The sequence below is a fragment of the Genypterus blacodes genome, unplaced genomic scaffold (assembly GCF_046128005.1).
Source record: "Genypterus blacodes isolate CSIRO-AG114 ecotype Tasmania unplaced genomic scaffold, CSIRO-AGI_Gbla_v1 ptg000051l_1, whole genome shotgun sequence".
Classification (NCBI taxonomy): Eukaryota; Metazoa; Chordata; class Actinopteri; order Ophidiiformes; family Ophidiidae; genus Genypterus; species Genypterus blacodes.
The window spans coordinates 1-23243 of NW_027466863.1; the positions used below are offsets into that span (position 1 = coordinate 1).

General features: G+C 46.0%; 1 protein-coding gene across 1 annotated transcript; it reads left to right on the forward strand.

Moving 5' to 3' along the window:
- The first annotated feature begins 2141 nt into the window (after positions 1-2141).
- LOC143000720 (uncharacterized) lies at positions 2142-5378 on the forward strand. Its single transcript, XM_076150134.1, has 2 exons — positions 2142-2343; positions 4879-5378. The coding sequence occupies exons 1-2, from the start codon at positions 2142-2144 to the stop codon at positions 5376-5378; spliced, it is 702 nt and encodes a 233-aa protein (XP_076006249.1).
- Positions 5379-23243: the final 17865 nt, after the last annotated feature.

The following is a 23243-nucleotide window of genomic DNA, read 5'->3' on the forward strand; positions in this document are numbered from 1 at the left end:
GGAAATGAGCAGGAGACATGAGAGAGCGGAATAATGGGACTGATAGGTTTTCTTCCCCTGTCATCACATTTGAGGCTGACAAATGCTTTTAGAGAAGCTTTTACTTTGGCTGTGTGTGTGTGTGTGTGTGTGTGTGTGTGTGCGTCACAGTCAAAGAGAGACAGCAACACAGGGAGAACAGGGAACCAGCAGGAGTGTGTTGAGGAATGTGTGTGTGTGTGTGTCTTCTTACAGCATGTTGGAATGCTACACCTCACCACATGTGTGTGTGTGTGTGTGCATCGTATATTTACCAGCAGAGACAGAAATTAATAAATGAGACCCATAAGTCACTCAGACGCCGCCCACACACAGAGTGTGTGTACTTTACACAGTAAGTGTGCACTTACCAACACATTCTTATGCCTCATACACTATTGATGCTTTACACAATCTATTTATCAGACTGCACACCTGCTGAGACAAATGGACCAGGCTCTCTCTCTCTCTCTCTCTCTCTCTCTCTCTCTCTCTCTCTCTCTCTCTCCCTCTCTCTCTCTCTCTCTCTCTCTCTCTCTCTCTCTCGCTCTCGCTCTCTCTCTCTCTCTCTACAGGTGTACATATTAATGTCATAGATTAGTTGGTGTCCCTGGTGAGGTCATTGAAAACATTTTCCAGCCCATCTCAGGAAGTAAACTTCTGACCTCAGTCCATATTATTGGATCATACACTTTGCCTGTGACAATGTGATGTGAACTGTAGAAGCCGATTGGCTGCAGTACGGTTTCATAAGTGCACATTTTAGCATTCCTCTCTCTCCCCCACTCTCCCATCCCAATCCCTCTCCCCCTCTCTCCCTTTCTCTCTTTCAGTGTGTGACAGTGCTCATGTCACAGTGAGGGCTGGCTGAAGCCCTTGCAGCAGTCAGCCTCTTTGATGTTGAGCCTCGCTGAATTAGGCCATTACTCAGTGCTGCTCTGCTTCATGCCTGCAAACACACACACACACACACACACACACACACACACACACACACACACACACACACAGACTGATCCTGTATGGTTGAAAGCACACATACTAACAGAACCTAATGCAAGCAGCAGGGATGCATGCACATATAAAGCAGCTACCACACTCACACAGTTATGTACGGGGCAATTACCAACCCAAACACACACACACACAACAAGACACAAGAGAGACTCCCACACTGCTCCCAGTAAATTAATGAAATAGCTTCTATTCTCATGCTTCATGCTCATTCCTCCCTCTCTCAGCCTCTCACACACACTCCTATACTGAAACCTCTCTCTTCTTTCATTCTCCCCTTGTCTTTAATAAACATAAGATTGAATCCCTATTATCTTCCTCCCCGTACACACACTTGTGAACACACACTCAGGGAAAATGTAGGACATCTGAAGCCAATTTATTCCAGAATAAAGAGTGCATTAAAACATGTGTTCCCTTTCCTCTCTGCTCACTCCCACTGCTGCACTGTGGGAGTGTGGAAAGGTTAGCGGGTATAAAACAAAAAGAAATGCTTAACAAATAGACAAACAACTAAAATGAGCATCAGCTGATAGTCTTGTTTGTGTTCTGCGTGACCTGGAACCGCCGGCCCTCCAGTCTGCCTATAGGAGAGAAGCAACATGCAGATTCTGCTTCCTGTTCTTCCTTTTCATGGTTGTGCAAGTTTCCTCAAAAGCTGCCAGAAACTTTCCCTTTCTAGGTTTGTTTTTAATTTGTTTCCCCCCCGTTTCTTTTGTGTGTTTGTTTGCTGCTCCGGTTGTATCTTGGAGTTGCACCTTTCTATTTCTATTTCCATAGCGTTGAATGACAAACAGATGGCAGAAAGCAGGTGGTGCACAGGGGTTTAATACTGTAAGACAATGGCTCCGAACACACACACACACTCTGCTGCCTGCCTCTCTGCACAGCACGCATGCCGGGCCACAGCGCCGTTATCGCCACATATCAATTACGCAGGGAAGTGAAAGTCTATTTCTAATTCCATCACTCACAGAGCCGTGGAACATCCCTCTCTCTCTCTCTCCCTCTCTCTCTTTCCCTTTTCGCACAATTCTCTCTGCGGTCGTCATCGGGGCGACTGCATCTGGCGAGTGTGCGTCATGACACACACCGAGCAAAAGTGTTGGATGGATGTGGGTTCATCCTCTGAGGACGTAGCACCGACTCACTCACTGTCTTCATCTCTCTCTCTCTCTCTCTCTTCCTCGTTAGATCATAACCACCTGAACAACGCTGCTCTGTCTCCCCTGGGTCCGGCCATGGCTCTGTCTCACCCTCACAACAACCTGGGGATCGGCTTCAATAAATACACCTCGCTCAAGGCTATGGGTGAGTTTACACACACACACACACATACACACACACACACACACACACACACACACACACACACACACACACACACACACACACACACACACACACGCACGCACACTCATGGCCTCACACAGTGGCACAAACATGCAGCATTTCCTCTCTGTTTTCTGTTTGTACATGTTTAAACATACAATACAATGTAATGTACAGTAGCAACGCTCATGTAGCATTAGCATACTTACTATCAGGACTATCAGTTATGGTAGGGGAACATTTTATACCATGAAACTTAAATTAAATGAGATTAAATGGAAAATGGAAGATGACAAATGGCCGTTAATGTCCTCACACTGATGTTCACACTGGGTGGGGAGAGTGGCCGTGCAGAGCAGGAGGCCATTAGGAGAGAATGGATGTTTATGAGGCTCTGGTGCAGCCATGTTGAGTCATGATTCATGTTGGACTCGCTGTGGCACAACTCTCATTTCAAAGTCACAGTTTATGAAGGAAACCATGGAGTGAACGTCTTGACCAAGAACAAAAACAGCCAAATGGGTCAGAACTCTCAGAAACTGCCTAAATAACTTTGGAGTTGCATGTGTGTGTGTGAAGGGGCGCGGCTACAGCAGACATGAGAGTGTAGCATGTACAGCTGTGACTGCAGGGCCAAGCACACATGGATCTATCTGCTTCTGTTTGCATCTGTGACCTTTCTGAAGTATATATGTTTACTCAGGCCTAAAGGGTATCATCATCATCATCATCATCATCATCATCATCATCATTAACCTCTTGTTAGCCACTAAACCATGAAGGAAGAATCCTCAAACAAACAGCTTACATGACTAAAGTTGGATGATTTTAAGCTACAATCACATTTAAGAAGCATGTTTAAAATAGCTCACACACGCACACGCACGCGCACACACGCATGTATGTAGCAATCATCTTTTCACACATGCTTATCAGTTCTCTAGCTGAGCAATAACCGAGCCAGCAGGTCCAGAGAGCCTGGCTGAGTGGACAAAGTCATGGCTAGGACACACACACACACACACACACACACACACACACAGTTTGGCCTGCATGAAGGACAGCTCCACAGATAAGACAGCAGGTATTTGGAGTGAGCAGCTGTCACACCTTTGTAATGTGTTACATACAGTATCAACTTAGCTCAGCAGCTCACAGGGACAGGAAATGGAGTCAACTAAATGGGAAAGTGGGAAATGAGGTTGGAGGAGAGGCGGCACACAAAAAGCTTCAAGGAGCTCAGAAAGCTCTAGAACAGCCAACATTTGTCACGTGTCCCAGCTGGAAGGGGAGCCAAACAGCTTTTTATCTTAATTAAAGAAGCAAGAGAAGGACAGGTGGACCGGCAGTGACGACATGGGCATAAAAATACAAAAGGTTAGAGAATGAAAAGGGACAGAGGACAGAGACGGACCGGAGAGTGGGACAGGGAAGAAACATGAGAAACTAAACTTTCATTTCATTTGCCAACAAAAAATATTTTTAGAAAACACAACAAAATATCAGATAAATCTAGAAGGCAGGCCGAAAAATATAAGAATAATAAAAGAATAAACATTCAGTCTAATGCTAAATGACTCGTCCACATTTAGGGTGAAGGTCTACGAGTCAAGGATTGATGTGGAGTCACCCAGAAGGCTTTAAAGATGCAGGATCTGAGCTGCTTCAGAGAGCGTTTCATGTTCTGCCTTGAGCTCAGCCCTCCTTCAAACCACTGGAGCACCTGTGGAAGCTTACACGTTATTATCTCCATTATTTAAGCTCAAAATTGCATGAAAGCGTTTAACAGCGCAGTCAAGGGCTCTGTGTTCCATTACTGGGATGGAATACCAACTCTAACATCACCATCTCCCTCACTGGTGTCTGATGAGTAAACCTCAGCAATATTCCAACCTGGCAACCCTGCTGACATCCAAGGAGATCCTCCGCTGCCAAACTCTCCTGATGTGCTTTAATGCACTCAAGCTGCTCACCAGCGTTCAGTAAGAGAAGGAGGGATTTCAATGTGGCTCTGGTTGTGAACACATGGCACAGATTCTTACATCAGTTGCACACACACACACACACACACACACACACACACACACACACACACACACTAAAAATACTATATACTCACACTCTATAGAGCCCAGCGACCCGTTGATTGGCCGGCTGCAAACTTCTGCCGTCAGCCCTGAGATGTTATTATGAACAGATTATTTTTGAGTGTGTGCTCAGGCGAACCCCTCTGACAAATCAATCAGGAGAATGCGGGTGAGCGTGGGCTTGGCGCTGTGTTGAGGTTTTTTGGGACGTGTGAGACAACAGCACGGGGGCGGACGCAGAGATGTCAAACCAGTCGACAGCATCGGCTTTGATGGCTCCTGACGCCCTGACATGTTGTGCTCAGGCTGTGCGCCGACACCTCCAGCTGTTTGCCCACATGTGTCACTGATCTGTCGTCTACATGTTCATTTACAAAGCTTATAATTGATCAAATCATGTCTTTCCTTTGTTCCCCCCTCCTATCAGACACCGTTGCCAGGGACTACTACAAGAGCTATCCAATGATAGATTACACCCATCGCCAGTCTCCTCCTACTTTCCAACCAATCAACTTCCACCCCAAAGACAAGCCCTTCCTCCCGCCGCCCGACATCCACGCTCCGTTGGCGATCACCATCAACGCCTCCCAGATCCCAAAACCCAAGATCTCCAAGACCAACTCCCACCCTCTCACCTCCAGCTCGGCCTTCAAAGCCTGGGACCCGGTGAAGAGTCACACCCAGCACCAGGTCGCTCACATGGGCCTGCAGGCACAGCAGCACCTCGCCATCCAGCAGCAGCAGCAGCAGCACCAGCTCCTGCTCCAGCAGAACAGCCGGCGCCAAACCTACTCCAACAAGAGGCAGTTCAGCATTGAGACGCTGCCCGAGCTCTTCACACAACCGCTGGGCTACGGCCACTCGCCACACATGCACCCCAAGCACAAGGTGCTGCCCACCAACAGCAAGACGGAGGTCACCGTCTGAGACAGAGGACGGAGATACAGGTGGACACACAGGAGAGGCTGAACAAACTAGAACAACTAAAGTGTGACGCATGAAAGAAATGCTCAGCACTGAAATATCTTTAACGTCCAAAGCCACAATGATGGGAGGGGCACAAGCAAATATCATGGTGACGGGCTTTTGTAAATCTTCTCTTTGTTGTTGATAAAAATGTGTTTGTGTACAGGAGAACAAAAGAACACACAGCAGCAGATCAGGTGTGAAGGTGCCGGATGCTGCAGGTCGGAGCTGCGACTCTTTCAACCCGACGGCTCATCTAAATAATTGAGTTGTCTCTGAGTTTGTTGGCACAGCTCTCTCCTCCTCCGGCACCTCACGGCCCTTTGGCACCTCGATGGCACCCGACGCTGATCTGACACCACACACAAACACACACACACACAGACACACACACACCAGCCCAGATGCTCTCTACCCCATATTAAGTTAGGTTAAGCTGGTGAATGGACTGTCTACCCCAGGATTTGATCTTTGCGTCAGCAGAGACGGCGTCATTTGGTTTGTCAGCTCCCATCAGCATGCAGAGAGTTTGATACCTGCTCGGGAACTCACACCAGCAGAGGAGGGCGAGGGAGGCGGAGATGGATGACTGCTAGCACCTAAACAAGGACTCAAATCCTTTCAGAAGGATTCAGGTTTGGCACCCTGATATTCTAGGATCTGGGATAAAAAATCACCAATTTCACAAATTTTAGAAGCTGAACACAAAGAAGAAGTTATTTCCAGCTTTCATCTTCCAGTTTGATGTTCCTATCAGCCTTCAGTTCCATGCAGATCCACAGCCCACATTCCCTCCCTCCACTTTCACCGTTGAGCTCTTTCCAACACTCAGTTCAACCTCACTAATTGAATTCAACTTCATTTGTTATCTTAAGCACAGCAGCCACGCTGCAGTGCTCGGGCCTGGCACACGGTGCCGTACATCAGGCAGGTGGTGGAACCTAATAAAAGAGAAGAGAATCATTTACCGGAGTCGCACACAATGCAGCACCACCCCACACACACACACACACACGCACTCCGAGCTGCTTCCAGCCATATTCACTCTGGGTCTTGGGTCTGGGTGTGTGAGGCGAGAGCTATAATTGATGAGAGTCGCTCCAGATTTACTCCCGGATACACCTGCTCTCACATGAGACGCCAGACGCAACAACTCAGCCAGCACCCGCACACACACACACACACACTCTATAAACACATGCATGCATGACCAGATGCTCTGTAATATATTATTCACATCTGGAGACTCGCAGGTTCCAATCTGCCACCTTAAACCTGAACCAGGCAGCTTTTACTGGAAAGAAATGTGACTTTTTTCTATTTACGAATTACATTTTCTTGCAGTCAGAAGAGCCAGTCTGCCAGATTTCCCTACTTTGCATCTCAATTTGATGGAGTTGAATGAATGTACAGTAGCAAGTTAAACTTTAAAGAGAGTAAGAGAATGAATTAGGAGTACAGTGCTTGTTTGTAATGCTGCATCGGTGTCCTCACTTCATGTCCCTATGATGTGAGAAACCTGTTAAGCGAGCTGTTGAAGCGCTTCTCAGAGCTGCCGGCATGCGTTTGTAATGAGGCATCCACACAGAATGGGGATCAGGAGTAGAGAGGCATCAATGTTTACGTGTCACGGCATGAATCTGGAGTGCACGGTATCCATGTTCCTATGTTGCAACTTCCCTTCACCGCCACTTTCCACTCTGACTTCTTCTTCTTCTGTCTTACTCCGGCCCCGGAAAAGCCACAGAATATTCAGCGGGATCCGTCCCTAATCACTCAGAACGCATTAAGGGTTGAGAACAAATGAGGAATGACAGCAAGTAAACAAGCAATATGTGTCCATAAAGCAATAAGTGCCCGACTGTCCTCAGTCTCTCCTTATCTGTCTGTCCCCCTCTGTGTGTGTGTGTGTGTGTGTGTGTGTGTGTGTGTGTGTGTGTGTGTGTGTGTGTGTGTGTGTGTGTGTGTGTGTGTGTGTGTGTGTGTGTGTGTGTGTGTGTGTGTGTGTGTGTGTGTGTGTGTGTGTGTGTGTGTGTGGAGCCCGTTGGAGGCGTCTGACTTTAGGGTGGGTGCTAATGAGGACGCAAGAATTAAAACTGGGGGGGAAATGAGAGGAAAGTAAACTAAAGAAGCGGCTCTGCAGAGGACTGAGGGAAACGATGAAGCAGAGGAGCCAGAAAAGAGAAATTGTGTTGCATGGACATAAAGCTGAGAAAGCAAAATGGTTGTTTTTCTTATTTGATTCTACATCGGAAAATAAGTCTTTTCTTGGCTGGCATTTGGAAAATCTGCAGATCTAAATGATAACACGTCAATATGGAGGTGCTATCATTGGGTCCTGTATGATCCGGACCCTCTTGGGCTTCTTTAAAGTAGGCAGAATGAGGAACTTAAACAAATACTGAATTCATGATAGCTCCAGGAATCACAGTACAGTTAGGGACTGAAGCTTCCAGCCCTGCGGGACAAACAGAGCCTGAGGAACGGCTGCCAGCACACGCAATCCTGACTACTGCTCTTTTCCTCCAAGTGTCGGGGCCGATACGGCTCACAAAGCCTGGCTGATGGTGTTCAGAAGAGCACTAAGAATGGACAACAACTACTTGAATGCCCTTTTAATCTATTGTGGGGATACACAAAAGAGGAGAAACAATCATGCTGTTGAACCTAAGACAGCTTAAGGGCTCAGCATGCTTCAAGAACAGTGAGCGGCCAGGCGTGTGTCGGTGTGAAAGGAGGTACTTCAATCAGCTGCAAACACTGAAAGAAGAGCGGTTGTTCCATTGGCGCTCACCTGGACACACTTTACTTACTTTCCCCGGGTCAGACATCACCGGAGCTCTGGATGGACTCCCTCCAGACAGAGAAGCTCTGGAAACACATGTGGACAGCAGAGTTCTGCCTCTGTCAGAGACCATGTAAATACCACACATGCACAAACACACACACACACACATGTACACTTACACACGGAGAAACAGAAGCCACAGAGGTATCACACCTGTACATCTCCCATCCAGTGGACCAAAAGCGGTGAATCAGGAGAATCAGTACAATCTCTGCTGATTCCTGACAGACGATGGCTCCGCCCACCCGCCCGCCCGCTCAGCTCTGAGCTCACTGACTGTAAACACTTCCTCTATTTAAAACAAACAAGTATTCTACAACAGGTGATCTGAATGCAACCTGGTAGACATACTTGGACTTCACAAAGTCTTTAGCAATATATTGATGATGATGATGATGATGGTGTATGGTCATGTTGTTTTCTGTCACTTTGTATGTTTTTGTTTCTTTTTCTCTGGCTGTGGGGAACAAGGTGAGTTTCAAACGTGAGTTCAAAGTGCTTCCAGATGTTAGACTCAGACCTCTCACTACCCCTCTCCCCCCCGCCTCGCCCAGCCCCCCTCCCCCGCCCCCCTCCAACCAGATAACATCATATGCTTGAAGCTTGTGATTTCTTTGGGTTACATCGTCTGGTGTACACGCACTCATGTATTTAACTTTAAAGATATATAAATATATATATACATATTCTGTATATGACATTGTATCCAAGTGCTTTGCCAAACATATTACCGCTAAGTTGAGAGAAAGATTTTGTGATTCTTGTGCAATTTTTTCAAATCTGCAAAAAATCCACCCTGTATTGTTTGATGATACTTTTTGGACAGGCAGCACTAGGCTGCCCTGGATTGCTGTGTACTACTGGTGTGTGTATATGCTGTACCATTTGTCTGCTGTAAGATTTGTTAACTACTCAGCTTATATAAGGGCTTTTTCTAGATGTGAAGGCAGACGTGAGTGCGAGCTGACGTCACCATCTAACTAAAGATGAATTTCCCTAGTGGTTTTCTTTTTTTTCTTTGTTTTTTTTATGACAAGGTATTAAAAAACAGAATTTTCATGTGCTTAAAAATGCTACATTAATAAAGTTTGGACTGATTCAAATGTCTGTAGGCACTCATACAACCTTGACCAATGTGTCCTGTTTCAATAAATCTTTCAAGAAATACAAGATGGATCTCCAAAATGTGATTTCTACCGTGTTTGCTGCTGAGCTACTTTGTATCACTACAGCTTTGCAGCATTCTTAGCTAGCTACAGAACAAACTAGCAGATTACCAGGCAAGTTTTCAAACTAAAAAGATGTTGTCCCGTTCGTTCACTGTGACACATTTAACAATTAATGGAGACTTAACTTAACTTTAACTCTAAAAACCTTCCATTCTTCTCATCCTTTCACACATCCTGTATTTAGCGTCCCGATTCCCTTATCGCTCTCTCTGGCTTCTACTGGCTGAAGTCTGGGTTTTCTACGGCAGCCGTGTTTCCATTTAATATATGCGTGACATTATCTGGGATTTGACTGGTCATGTTTCACGAGCAGTGTGAGGTCAGGGTGTGTATCTTCACAGCGCTTTAAGTGTGCTATGTCATCAGACGGCTTGTAAAAACCCTTTGGTGTTACCTGTTCCTCTAAGCAGAGCTGTCAAAAGGCCACACACACACACACACACCATTTAATTTTAAGACCGAGAGAGAGAGATCATAAAAAAGATGAAGGAGCACGGTGTGGTTGGCCCAGATTCCCTTCATCTCTCTGTTCCTTTTAGGCCAGACCTCCAGACTTTATATAGCCTCTGTTACATTTTTACCAAACTGTAGAGTGTGGCTGTAACCCTTTAGCTTGTGTTACATGTTGATGGCACTTAAATGAACAGAATTACAGATTATGACCCTTTAGAGTGCTGTTAGCTTTAAAATACTGCAGTTTAATGAAGTGTATCCTGTCAGACAGCAGCCTGATGACCGGGCCAACACACTCATCCAGTTAAGATATCTGGACTGTCATGTGACTCACTTTATATTTGACCTGCAGCTTACATTCAGCGTTTAATTAAGCTTTTAAATGAGTTAGCAGATTGATGTTGACACTGATAACGTGATCGCCCATCCACCCTAGAATGGAGTCATGAATGTAAATGAAATGGAGCTGGGATTGTCATTGTTTATACTTATACAGCACAGAGAGCTTCAGATGGAGAGAGGAGAGAGAAGAAGCAGAGACTTGACCTCTAAACGTCATTACACAAGCATGAGAATAGCTAAGATTGTTCTTTATGCACATGGCCAAAGGAAACAGAATGGAATAAACATATTTAATGTGAAGAAAGTAGCCGGAGACGTGAATGAAGAGGACACAGATGATCACACATGAGCACACAAGGCAGCGGAGAGCAGAACAATGCAGAAGACGGCGCACATAAATATTGAAAAACACTGCACAACAGACAGCTCGGTCCAAAACCTAGGCTGGGGGAGGGGGGGGGGGACAGGATTTGTGCCAGGAGCCAGTCTGAGGAGATGACAAAGAGTATGTGCAAGCAAAGAAGGCAACATCTCACTGCCCACAGGACCGTTCAGTCCCTCCAGGGCTTCATAAACAAATACAGGGGTCTCAGGACGGTTTTACCTCTGAGGGCACACACACACACACACACACAGCATGGAGACATAGAGGAGTGTAAACAATCAGTGTGTCCCCATGGTGTACACCAGGCACTGGTTCTGTTATAGTGGACCAAGTTTTAGAAGGCATTTAAACCATCTGGACCGTGTTATGAATGTATTTGGCCATTGTAGCACGGTGCAGAGAGGAACTATTACATTACATCACACAGTAAAACCTGGTTCAGATCCAGATTGAGGGACAGACGCAGGAAACAACATAACCTTCCTAAGAGAGGACACAACTCAGAGAGAATCTTTGTCTCTGGTTGGCCTATGTCCAATAAATGATCAAAATAAATTAAATACCCTAATATTTTGGTAAAATCTTTAAGAAAATGTAACTTTTCAAAGATAATGTACGCTTTTTTAATGTGATTGGTCACCTAAAGAGACTGTAGAGTGTAGAGACTCAGAGCTGTGTCTCACCAGGTTAGGTCTCACCTGGAGTCATATTCCTCCTTTATTTGACTTCTCCCTTTCTGTTTTGACAGCTGTTGCAGTACAACATGTAGTCCAATCAACATGAGTGCGAACGGGGATCGGGATGAGACAATCAACACTGGAATAAAGGATTATAACATAAACTGTGAAGATGTTTACAACCGATGGTGAACATTAAAGTGAGATATCTAGACGTCCTTTCTGCCTCAGGGTTTATTTGCTAAAAAGTCTGATTTAGGTCTTGCTGAGCTTCCTCGTGTCTTCATCAAATGGAGGAAAAACAGAGCTTAAAGGATTTGAGAATTTGCATTTGTCTCAGAAAGTGTGTGTGTGTGTGTGTGTGTGTGTGTGTGTGTGTGTGTGTGTGTGTGTGTGTGTGTGTGTGTGTGTGTGTGTGTGTGTGTGCGTGCGTGCGTGTGTGTTTGTTCTCGCTTGTGTACATGTGGGTGGGACAGTGGACAATTCCAGCTGTCATGGATGTCACAGTTCATTTGTGTCTTGGGGGTTTGGGCCAAATCCAATCTCTCTCTCTCTCTCTCTCTCTCTCTCTCTCTCTCTCTCTCTCTCTCTCTCTCTCTCTCTCTCTCTCTCTCTCTCTCTCTCTCTCTCTCTCTCTCTCTCTCTCTCTCTCTCTCTCTCTCTCTCTCTCTCTCTCTCTCTCTCTCTCTCTCTCTCTCTCTCTCTCTCTCTCCCATGGCAGGCATCCTAAGGCTCTAAACCAGTGTGTAAATGTTCTTATTCAGGTCAGAGGATGCTGGAATATTACATTACCATTACTTATTCATTCACCCAGCTAATACATATTCAGCGCTTCATCCAAGCGCTCTAGCAACAAGGGGAAACCTCCCAGTGACCTATTACAGATAAACTTTCAGTCAGATTATTATGACTAAAGAATGCATTAAGATAAGGCTCCCTGTTAAACTTAACTCTGACGTTCAGGCGGTCAATAGTTTGTGGTAAGGGATGGCACAGCTTGATAACAGACCTCCCACTCCGGAGCTTAGATATGGGGATGTAGACCCCATACTTAGACTGTAGGCCTCCATGTATCAAAGTCACAGCCATTGTTACATTCTGGCTCTAACACTTCTAAATAACAATGGAGATGAGAGCAAGGGGCTGAACTTCAAAGGAAACCTAACAGACCTCGGACAAAATGGTAACCCTACAATCAGGCTCTCACGGACAGCAAAAGACCAAAGAGATAAACTTTGATCCCACTCTCACCACGTTCAAGGCAACAAGTTCAGTGTGTAACACAGATTTGGGGGTTTGATGGGATCGCTCTGAGGCTCCTCCTAGGAACCTGATGCATCATGGGCCAAAGGAAATGCTTCAAAGGATTCATAGCTGAGTGTTAGCCTGGGTGATAGAACATGGAACAGGATATACAACAGGGACACGGGCGGCTCAGACCAAACCAGACCTATGGATTTAGTTTAAGAGCAGGACAGTGGCTTCTGTTACTCTACATGACTTCTTTACCTGAACCTGAAGGAGAATTGCCACAAGAAAGCTTAGGGGGACAAGATAGCCGAGTGAAGGCCTGAAAGTACTGCAGCTTCCTCTTTAGTTGGCACTTTGTGTTTGCTCAGATAAGAAGAAACCACTTGTGGTACAAATATCTTAAACTCCTCCAAAAGTATTAATTGTCACAGCTTTTCTTTTGTGTCAAGTTCCTCTGAAGAACTCCAGTCATCAAACCGAATTTCTCTCTCTCCGGCAAATTCCACATAGGTCTGCTTCTAATAATAGCTCTGTAAGCTTTGTCTATAAGCCTCGGGCAGCAACTCATAAACATGCAAAATGGCTGATTTGACAGCATGGTAGAGTTGTGCTGTGGTTCAGAGTTAAAGGAGAGTAAACCTCCTGAGCTTTGACAACAAGAACACGAGGTACACTTACATGTTGGCTTTTGGAAACATATTTCTTACATATCTGGCATGTGGAAAGGTTTCAACGTCTTCCTCTTACCCATTACAAACTGAGAAGCTGATGACGCACGACGCTCACGCTGAGACTTTAATCCCAGTTCTTGCTCACATTCTGTTGCCTCAATTTCAAATTCAAGTTGTCACAAAAGAAGTTTCCTTTCCAGTTCTTTCAATTATTCAACTTTCATCTCTGGTCTTTACTTACAGGATGCAAGCTCCCCCTGCTCTTACTGCACTCCATCCATCATCCAATGAATCTGTGCAAAGTCAGACTTCTCACACACTATTCCCCGCTCTACTCAAACCCTTTGCTCCACGCTCCTCTTGACTCAGGTTGTCCTGAGCCGGGGCAGGCTGAGGGCGGCGGAGACAAGAAGGGAACGCTTTGTCTCTGCAGACGCTGGAGACTGGAAATACAAACAAAACCTGACGCCCACTGAATTTACATTAGTATCACGTTTGTTTCTCTTGTCATGGACTCTATTGATGTTTGAACTGCCTGCATAAAAATGTTGCTAACTGTTTTTTTTCCATTTGGCTTAAATGCAAAATAAAGCCGTACCTGATCTCTACTTTGCTCTAAACACACAGGGGGAATAGGTTTCTCTCTGGAAACTTGTTATTGTTTATAAACTCATTTTAAATGAATGTCTTATAATGATATATATTGTTATACTGTGTGGAATGATTTGCAGTACCCTTGTAATACTTGGGATCATGTATTGTATTGTTTATGCCTTAATCATGATACAGACATAAAATTGGAGTATAGCTTGTGTTCATGTAAATGTTCTGAGCCTAAGCACACAAAATCTTATTTAATTACAGTGCAGCAAACATAATACTAGCTTGCCTCTTCTACTGCTGATTGTCATAGATAAACAGGGGGGCATTCAGATGCTGATGATAAAGGGGAAAGGAAGGTACCAAAGCAAATTCAGTGTTTTCCAATCCAGCAAAGATAAAAAGAAATGCCTTCCAGTCCAGCCTGGGAGCTGGCCTGGCATTTTGGAATTTCACCAGAATACCTTTGTGCATTTCACTGCTCAGTGAATTTTACCGACACCTGACAGAAGCAGATAAGGCCGGGCCGCCCCACACACACACACGCAATGCAGACCATAATGACTAGACACAGAGCCAAATGAATTTAAAAACCAGGGAAAACGCCGGCGGAGGAGGAGAGGTAGGCGGCGAGATAGATGAAATATCCTCCCTCTGAAGGAATATTGTCAAAAAGAGAATGAGACTGGGCAAGATAATACCAGAAGAAGAAAGGAAGGACAAAGGGAATGAGGGAGAAAAGGGAGATGACATTTCCAGCTCAGGGGGGAGAGGGGGAGGTGGGTAGGTGTGTGTGTGTGCGCGTGTGTGTGCATGCGCGTGTGTGTGTGTGTGTGTGCGTGTGTGTGTGTGTGTGTGTGAGTGTGTGGGGGGTGCAATTGAAGCAGAACTAACAAAATGGAACATAGGTCTGTGGCGAGAGAGAGAAAGAGGGCGAGAGGAGCGAGGCAGGCATGCACGGGGTAAGGCCCTAATAAAATGCTTTAAGGAAGTGACAACCACAGTAAACAGCAAAGGCGTAGAGCTTAATCAAGTTAATGTTGTGGTGGACTGGGGGGCAGGTAGCAGGAAGGGAACACGGCCATGGACAGACGAGGAAGCACCCAGCCTGAGGTTACCCAGGGCTGAAGTCCCAATCAGCTCTTCCTCTTACATCTTAAATGTAAATCTAAACATGTGTGTCGAGGTTTCTCTACCTAACAATGGAACAAATCACAATGAACTAAGACCTGAATTTAAACCAAACTGATCATGGACTCGTGACAAAGTGTGTGAGACCCCTCTGTTCCCTCACTTGTCCCTTAGGTTCCCCTTACTCCACACACACTGATGCTGTGTTTTAAATGAGCAGCATTTAACAGTGCTAATTAGAAAAGTGCTCCCACTTACTATCACAGCTTTGTTTGTGTTCCACCATGCAGGATCAGAGTTAGGAGGCGTCGGCCCAGCATTTCCTGGTTTTTATGGTGTGTGTGATGTCACCCTGACACACAGGGACAAACCAAGGGGGAGGAGTTTTGTCGTTGATGTTAATTATCTGAGTTTTTCCTTAATTGTTTCATGATGCAGAAAATGTGCTATTGTTGTTGTTTCCTGTAGCGAGGGGACAGGAGAGTGATATTCAGAATAGAGTGAAATCCCTGAGCAAGCTTCCACAGCACAATCCAACAGGAGAGGGACACAGTGACAGCAATATTGTGGTGGGAGGATTGAGAGTTTGCCTGTCAGCGTTGGCGGGCGGTGCTGCTGTGTGACGTCACAGTGAAGTGTACCGGGGACCATTATGGTGTGGCGTTACCATAACGATGTGAAAACCAAAGACACCATGCCAACGGAAGCTTGAAAAGAATATTAGATTAACAAACACACACAAACACACAAGTGAAGCAGCCATTCAGCACATTTGGCTCCTTTCTAAAAGCAGAACAAACTTTGTGCCTCTCACAGAAACTGTTTACCCCGGACGTTTTCCATTGAATGTGACTCCACAAACTTTCCAACAAAAAGGAACCAAACGAACAAAATAGCAGACAATGTAAGTTTTCTTTTTAGCAGTCAGGGAGCTCATACCTCTACCAAGGCCAAACTGCTCTCTGATCCCAAGGTTTAACCTGCAAATGTTCCAGTGCATCTATTCAGTATCCAGGCCAAGGATCTAAGACACACACACAAACAATATAACAACAATCAGAGCTACATGAAGATTGACAAAGATCAGAAAGAAGTTGGGTAATTGAGTAGGAGAACTAATCAAGCAGGACTCCGGTGCAGGATGTGTGTGTGTAGGGTGGAGACTTCTAATGACGAGGGGAACAGAGTGGAGCTGACTGACATCAGAGAACAAGCAGTCCATGTGGATAGACACACTCTGATGCACACCAACATCACAAGCAAATGTGTGCTGTGCTGTTTTATTCATACGCTGTGCATTCATTAGCATCTCATTCCTCCATCTTCACATTATTATGATCGCATCTCAGAGACAGGAGATGTCTTTCTGTCATGCTCCTTAACCTGTGTGCGATCAATAAACTCTTTCTCATACAGGAGTGCCCACACTTTCTCACTCTCCCGCACACACACACACACACACACACACACACACACACACACACACACACACACACACACACACACACACACACACACACCCATGCACCAATCTGCAACTCTGCAGGCCTGGCCGGAGACAGCTCCATCAATCTAGGCAGCTCTCTGTCTGCAGCCAGCTGTCCACACACAGTGGGGAGGGGAACAGGCAGACAAAATAGGTGTGCAGGACATGTGTGTGTGGGGGGGGGGGGGGGGTTACTTTTCATTTCTGCATACATCTGCATGGGGATGTATGTGTGTGAGCGTAGTGCCAGAGGGGAGAATAGATGGGAGAGGTGAAGGGAAGGATGGAGAGGATGGAGAGGATGGAGAGGATGGAGAGGATGGAGAGGATGGACAGGTGGAGAGGATGGAGAGGATGGAGAGGATGGAGAGGATGGAGAGGATGGGATGTGATCAATATGACCCGCTGTGCTCCCACCCACGTGATAACTTCCTGTAAGTAAGCAAACAAATCTAACACAATCTTCTCATGCAAATGTAAGAAAGAGGCACAGCAAGGAAGTAAAGATGATAGGGGAGATTGATGAGAAGGTTAAAAAGAGTTTAGAAATAAAATGCGACAATGAGGCGACACTCAGAGAGAGAGAGAGAGGAGGAGGAGGAAGAAGAAGGCAGAAAGACAGGACAGTAAGTGAGATGAACAGAGGGGGACAATAAAGGAGTGAAGCCGGAAAGAACAGGTGAAAGATGGAGAGAGAGAGAGAGAGAGAGAGAGAGAGAGAGAGAGAGGGACACAGAGCTCAGGCTGCCATCAGATGGATGTCCTCCATTAATCAGCTCCATCCACTGCTTCATAAACTGAATTAAACTGCAGGCCTCCGGAGGAAGAACACCTTCTCTCTCTCTCCGTCTATCCATCCAGCGCTCACATTCCATCCCTCCCCTGCTCCTGCTAGGCTGGAAGGGAAATTCGACGCTCTGCCCGACGCTCTGCCCGACGCTCTGCCCTCTCCCCTCCTGCAGAGCGCACCACGCCTCAGTTGTCAGATGCGATAAAACAAGGGAAATTAAAAACTACCTGTGCTGCTCATAGATCACCCAGCAGACACATTGTGCTGACCTCATTCATCACAAAATGAAAAAAGCAGCGCAGGTTTTAGTGGCGTTGTGATGAAGAAAACAGCATTCTGTCACAAAGCAAACGTCAGTCAGGGCCAAATCTTAAACATTTATGTCAAAGCTGTTTCGTTTTTATTAACACAGGGACAAGTTATGTTCCGTGTCCTTTCAGAGCCGAGACAACAGAGATGTAAAAGGAAGAAAACAGAGACAATCGCTCCTGACGACTTCATAAAAGCCCCGATCAATACATCTGCTTTAAGGAGGAGAAGGAGAGGAGACGGAGAGGAGAAGGAGAGGAGAAGGAGAGGAGACGGAGAGGAGGAGAGCACATTAACCTGATGGATAGATAGAGGCTGGGCCTTCAGGACAAAATTAATTAAACTTAAGGAAATTCATGGTGATTGGACACATCCATAATGACTCTGGGTGGGAAAGTGTGTGTGTTTGTGTGTGTTTGTGTGTGTGTGTGTGTGTGTGTGCAGTGATGAAAGTCTTATCATGAATACTCCGGAGTGGGTTTGTGTGTGCGAAAGACGGAGACAAGTGCTCTTTCAATTAACCCTCCTGGAGTAAAGTACTCCCAGTCAGTAACTCAGCCAGCCGGCCAGCCAGTAAACCAGTCTGTCGTCAACCAGTCAGTCTGCTTGACCCCGCCAGGCACGCTACCAGAGTGAAGCAGCCAGTCCATATTTTAAACTTTATTTCCCTAGAGCTCTGCTGAACCTGCATGCTTCCACTTTATGGCTATCAGGAGTTTGATGTTTCACTCACAAAGGAAGGAAGGAAGGAAGGAAGGAAGGAAGGAAGGAAGGAGGCCAAAAGTACAGCTGAGTGATCTCAAAGCAACACTAAAGCCTTTCATGCAATCTGAAGTTACAAATTGAAAGATGGCTGACGGACACGCTCAGATTCTGATGTGAGAAGATGATGAAGAGCAGACCTGATGGATGGAACAGACAGACAGGCAGACAGACAGAGACTACAGCCTTCATTCATTCACTCAATAATCCAGGTAAGGTTGATGTGATTGATCTTTCCTGTTTGCACCCCACTGGTTCCATAGGGACTCAGCTTGAGAACCGGGGGGGTCGCGGGTGCGAGTCCCGTATGGACCAGGAAAGTGGACTGGCAGCTGGAGAGTTGCCAGTTTGCCTCCAGGGCCCTTGAGCAAGGCACCGAACCCCAAAAACTGCTCCAGGGACACCCCTCTCTATAAGTGTGTGTGTGTGTGTGTGTGTAAGAGGGGCACGCACCTTATTTGACCCAATAAAGATTCTTCTTCTTCTTCTTCTTCTTCTTCTTCTTCTTCTGCTGCCCTAAAAGTGATGACTACTACCACTGATTCCAGCACGTGTTCCCATCACAAACAGCTTCCACACACAGTTGAGCATTGGAATCAGTGTCTTTTGTTGAACCGTGCGTCAGAGTAGATTTACAGAGCAGCATTGTTCTGATTCCTCCAGCAGGCTTTCCTGTTTAATCAGCCACACTTGGCACCTATGAGCAGCTGCATTAATTCATTACACTCGGCTTTCCTGCGACTTGGCTCGCCTCTCTCTCCTCCGCCACAATGAACAATTCAATTGGGTTCAGATTAATTCCATTCTAGTCTTTGTAATTGTGGAATAAGAAACAATAATGCCCAGACGCTGGAGGGTAACAAACCGGGTTTTATGAATATTACGTACAATGTGAATGTGATCAAACACTCTGACACAGAACACAATCACTGTCCTACATGTGGCACTGACTCATGTGTGTGTGTGTGTGTGTGTGTGTGTGTGTGTGTGTGTGTGTGTGTGTGTGTGTGTGTGTGTGTGTGCGTGTGTGTGTGTGTGTGTGTGTGTGTGGAAAAATAAGGCAAAAATAATTATATTTCTCTCTCAGCATTTCTCTTTGTGTGTGTGTGTGTGTGTGTGTGTGTGTGTGTGTGTGTGTGTGTGTGTGTGGGTGTCTGTTGTCTGGGTCAGGCTGAGAGGATGTGACCACTGTGTTGAGCTGAATTTGACTCCAATTATAACAACAACAACCACCAGCAGAATAAAAAGTCAGACTTTTTGCTTGCTGCTGTACAAATCTCTCTCTCTCTCTCTCTCTCTCTCTCTCTCTCTCTCTCTCTCTCTCTCTCTCTCTCTCTCTCTCTCTCTCTCTCTCTCTCTCTCTCTCTCTCTGTTTGCGTTTCTGTGTGTGTGTGTGTGGGGTGTGTTTCTCATTTTCAGTTTCTCTCTCTCTCTATTCTCCCTCCTCCTCTTTTCTCATCTCAGCCCTCGTTCATCTCTCTTGTCTGTGTCTTTTACTCGGCGCTGTCACGTTGTTGCCCGGGGCGACACGTCTCAGCTCATCAGTAAAGTAAACTCTCCAGTGCACAGCTCAGCGATCTGTGTGTTCGTCTCCTCCGTCTCCCAGCAAATCACCAAACTTTCTATGGACGGCACCTAATTTGATCTTCATGCACACCTACAGATTTCTCTTCTCTATCTTGTTGTCACTTTGCTTTAGTTTCAGTTTCGCTTCAGTCTTAGTAAAGAGGTGTGATTGTTTTGATGACCTGAGGTGCAGTTTACATGCATACAATTGAAATCACTGCCTTGAGTGAATCTCAATGTTGCCATGTGAACCTGGAGAAGGTGGAGATGTGTTTCAAAAGAAAGCCCAGGTTAGATATTCTCTTTCAACTTCTCCTCCATGCCTCTCCTCCCTGTGAGTCGCCTGTGACCACAGCCAGCTGGATGGATGTGCTGAGCTTCTTCTCAGTGTGTCTCCCTGTGGCGTTGCAGCAGAGGCCCAGGCTGTTTTCTCTCTAACTTCATGGAGATTTCTCACCACAAACCTGAGCTCATCTTGTATATTGTATATTGTCCCTCAGCCCAGGAACCAAGCAATGAACCAAAACAAAGGTGGAGATCTACCTGCTGGCCTCCTCACTGGCAAATTCACCCCATGAGACCAAGCAGGACACAAAGGGGGAGGGGATGGGAGGTGTGAGGAGAAGATGACATCACTTTGCCTATGGGGCACTGAAGAAGCAAAAAAAGGAAAGAGCCTCAATCATCAATCAGCCCAGCAGATGCACTTCACCTCGTCTTCAGGCTGACTCAGTGTGCTGCCGTGCTTCTTTTGTTCTCAAGTCTAGTGTGGATTCTGCTTGGTGCCGTTGCCTTGGTGTCTCTTCAGTGGGCAGAATCTCATCTGCTCCACTTCCTGAATGTACTCGCAAATTATCACCATTGGTTCCAAATTCCTCTCGCTCTCACTCCTTCTTTCTCTCTCTCTCTCTGCGTGTGTGTGTGTGTGTGTACTAATCACAGTTTCTAGTGGTCTGTGCAGTCGCTGTGTAATGGATGCTGCATACCATCTGCTTTCTTTCTTTCTCGTCCAGTTTTAAATGTATATATTTGTATTTGTTGCTTGTCCATTCTTGTAGAGTTCTGTCAGTTAACGACGACACGGATGAGTCGCTGCGTTACACAACCCCTATCTGAAGCTGCAGCGTACGGGCATGTAAGAGTCTCTTTATTCTCTCTGACATATCTGAGAGACGGAGACAGGACGTGGTCTGAATCACCGACTCAAGCCGCCTCTCTTCACTGATTCACTCCTTCCTTTTCTTCTCTTTCGGCTGAAGTCGCTAAATCATCCTCTCACTTCGGCCCAGCTCGGACCACGGGAGCTTTAGCACAGATTCTCCAGTCGCAAACTCTCAAGCAACTAGCGACTAAAAGCTCAAATTGGAGCCAAACGTCTGCTCATGTCTGTGGATGTCGCTCATTAATCAATCATTCATGTTCTTTCGTGGTTTCTGGGCTTCTTCTTCTTCTTCTGCTCCTTGTTACTGTATGAATATTTCATGACTTACACAGTCTGCCCTTTAGACCTCTAGACAGAAAGGGAATCTACCTCGCCGGTTTCAGCTCCGTACACCTCAGCTGTCACGTGCTGTCACCCTCCACTCACGTCCTGACACTGATTGACAGGTGACGGCGAGCACAACGACCACAGCCGCTGGAGGGAGGGACGCTGCGTCGCACCGCCATTGATTTGCAGTGGGTGGCGGTTGTGTGTTGGGATGCACAACAAAAAAAAAAGCAGAAAGAAACTAAGAGCTGTGTTTGTTTATAAGCCAGGACTGCACATTGGTTGATCAGAGCCAAACGTCATCAGACACAGGTCAAATGAATGATCCATTCTTCAGTCACTGTGTTGCTCAGGGGTTTCCTTGTGTTCTCTGTTGCAAAAATGGGGAAAAAGTGGGGAAAATTTGTAAAAAAGTGGCTATAAAACAGTGCAGTGAAACCAAAGGAGTGAGGATGAGACCGGATAAGCCAGTGAGAAAAGGTGTGTTTGGAGACGGGATTTAAAGGTGGAAAGCCAGGTGATACTGCCAATTCCAGACGGCTGAAGACTGGAGACCCCACGGTGATCAAAGGGGGGAGGGGGGCCGTACACAGGTGAGGCAGGGCCTTCAAAGGGAAACGGATCATCTAGAAACCAAGGCGGATTAGAACAGGGAGCCGGTGATGGAGAACAAGATGTGAGGCTGAAGGGAGAGGTTTGCTGCTACGGCAACAGAATAGCTGTTATGTAGTGCTAACACAAGCAGCTACACCAGAGTGAACAGTCACATGATCTAGACCCTGTGCTCTCATAGTGTATGATGTCATCGTTACCAAATCAGCGTTGATGATGTTGACGAATTGTCTCCAAATATCCAGAGGATTACTGCGCCGACGGTGTGTGTGTGTGTGTGTGTGTGTGTGTGTGTGTGTGTGTGTGTGTGTGTGTGTGTCAGGTCCAGATGAAGCCTGATGGGAGAGCCGTACTATAAGGATGCCAGGTTGTTCAAAGGTTGTTCTTTGTGTCTTGTTTGGGCTCAAAACAAGATGAAAGTGAGACACACACACATCATCCGTACTGCTCCTTCACACTCACAATCGCTCTGTTAAGCACTTTCTTAAAGGTGTGTTGTGCAATTGTGCCAAATATGCCATTATTTGTGAAAGCACAGCCGTTTGAAATCCTTCCAGCCGCTTCTCCTCCTCTCCTCTCCTCTTTGATGTGGCTGCAGAGACGTCTTTGTAATGTAGTAATGTAGCTGACGACTGTAGACATAATGAATACCAGCTTTCTACACTAAACAACTGTGAAATATCACATCAGGGAGTGTGTGCAGCTTCTACATGGCTCCTTTCTATCTGCAGCCTGCAGCAGGACCGTTTTGTTTATCGGCCATGAGACTTTGTTTCATTATCATTGTGTTTCATTTACTCAACCCTAAATAAAGATCAGTTCATTCATATTTACATATAGTCACACACACACACACACACACACACACACACATTTTAGTTGTAGGATAAAAACCAACAACAGATGAATGAAGTTAGAAGTGAGATGTTCATTGTTCGACTCTGGACTTCCATACGTGCCTTTGGTTATGAACGGTTGTCTTCTATTCCACAAACCGAGGCGTGAAAACAATTCAGACCCAGGCTTTCAGCTCCACAGGCTTTCTCTGTAGCTGCTTTGCCTTTTTCTGTGATGCCTTTTAGCAGCGGTCATGTTCAGGAAACAAAAACAAACACAAACTCATTCTCCCACTTTATGCCCTCTAGACAAACAAAACCATGTACACATGAAATCACTGCTTTAACAGCTGCATCATATGTCCGTGTGTGTGTGCGCGTGTGGTTAA

Excerpts from the sequence above, each read along its gene's own strand:
- LOC143000720 (XM_076150134.1), top strand. The coding sequence starts at position 2,142 with ATGGATGTGGGTTCATCCTCTGAGGACGTAGCACCGACTCACTCACTG. Across the intron at positions 2,344-4,878 it reads CACCTCGCTCAAGGCTATGG|ACACCGTTGCCAGGGACTAC; the intron begins GTGAGTTTACAC and ends CCCTCCTATCAG.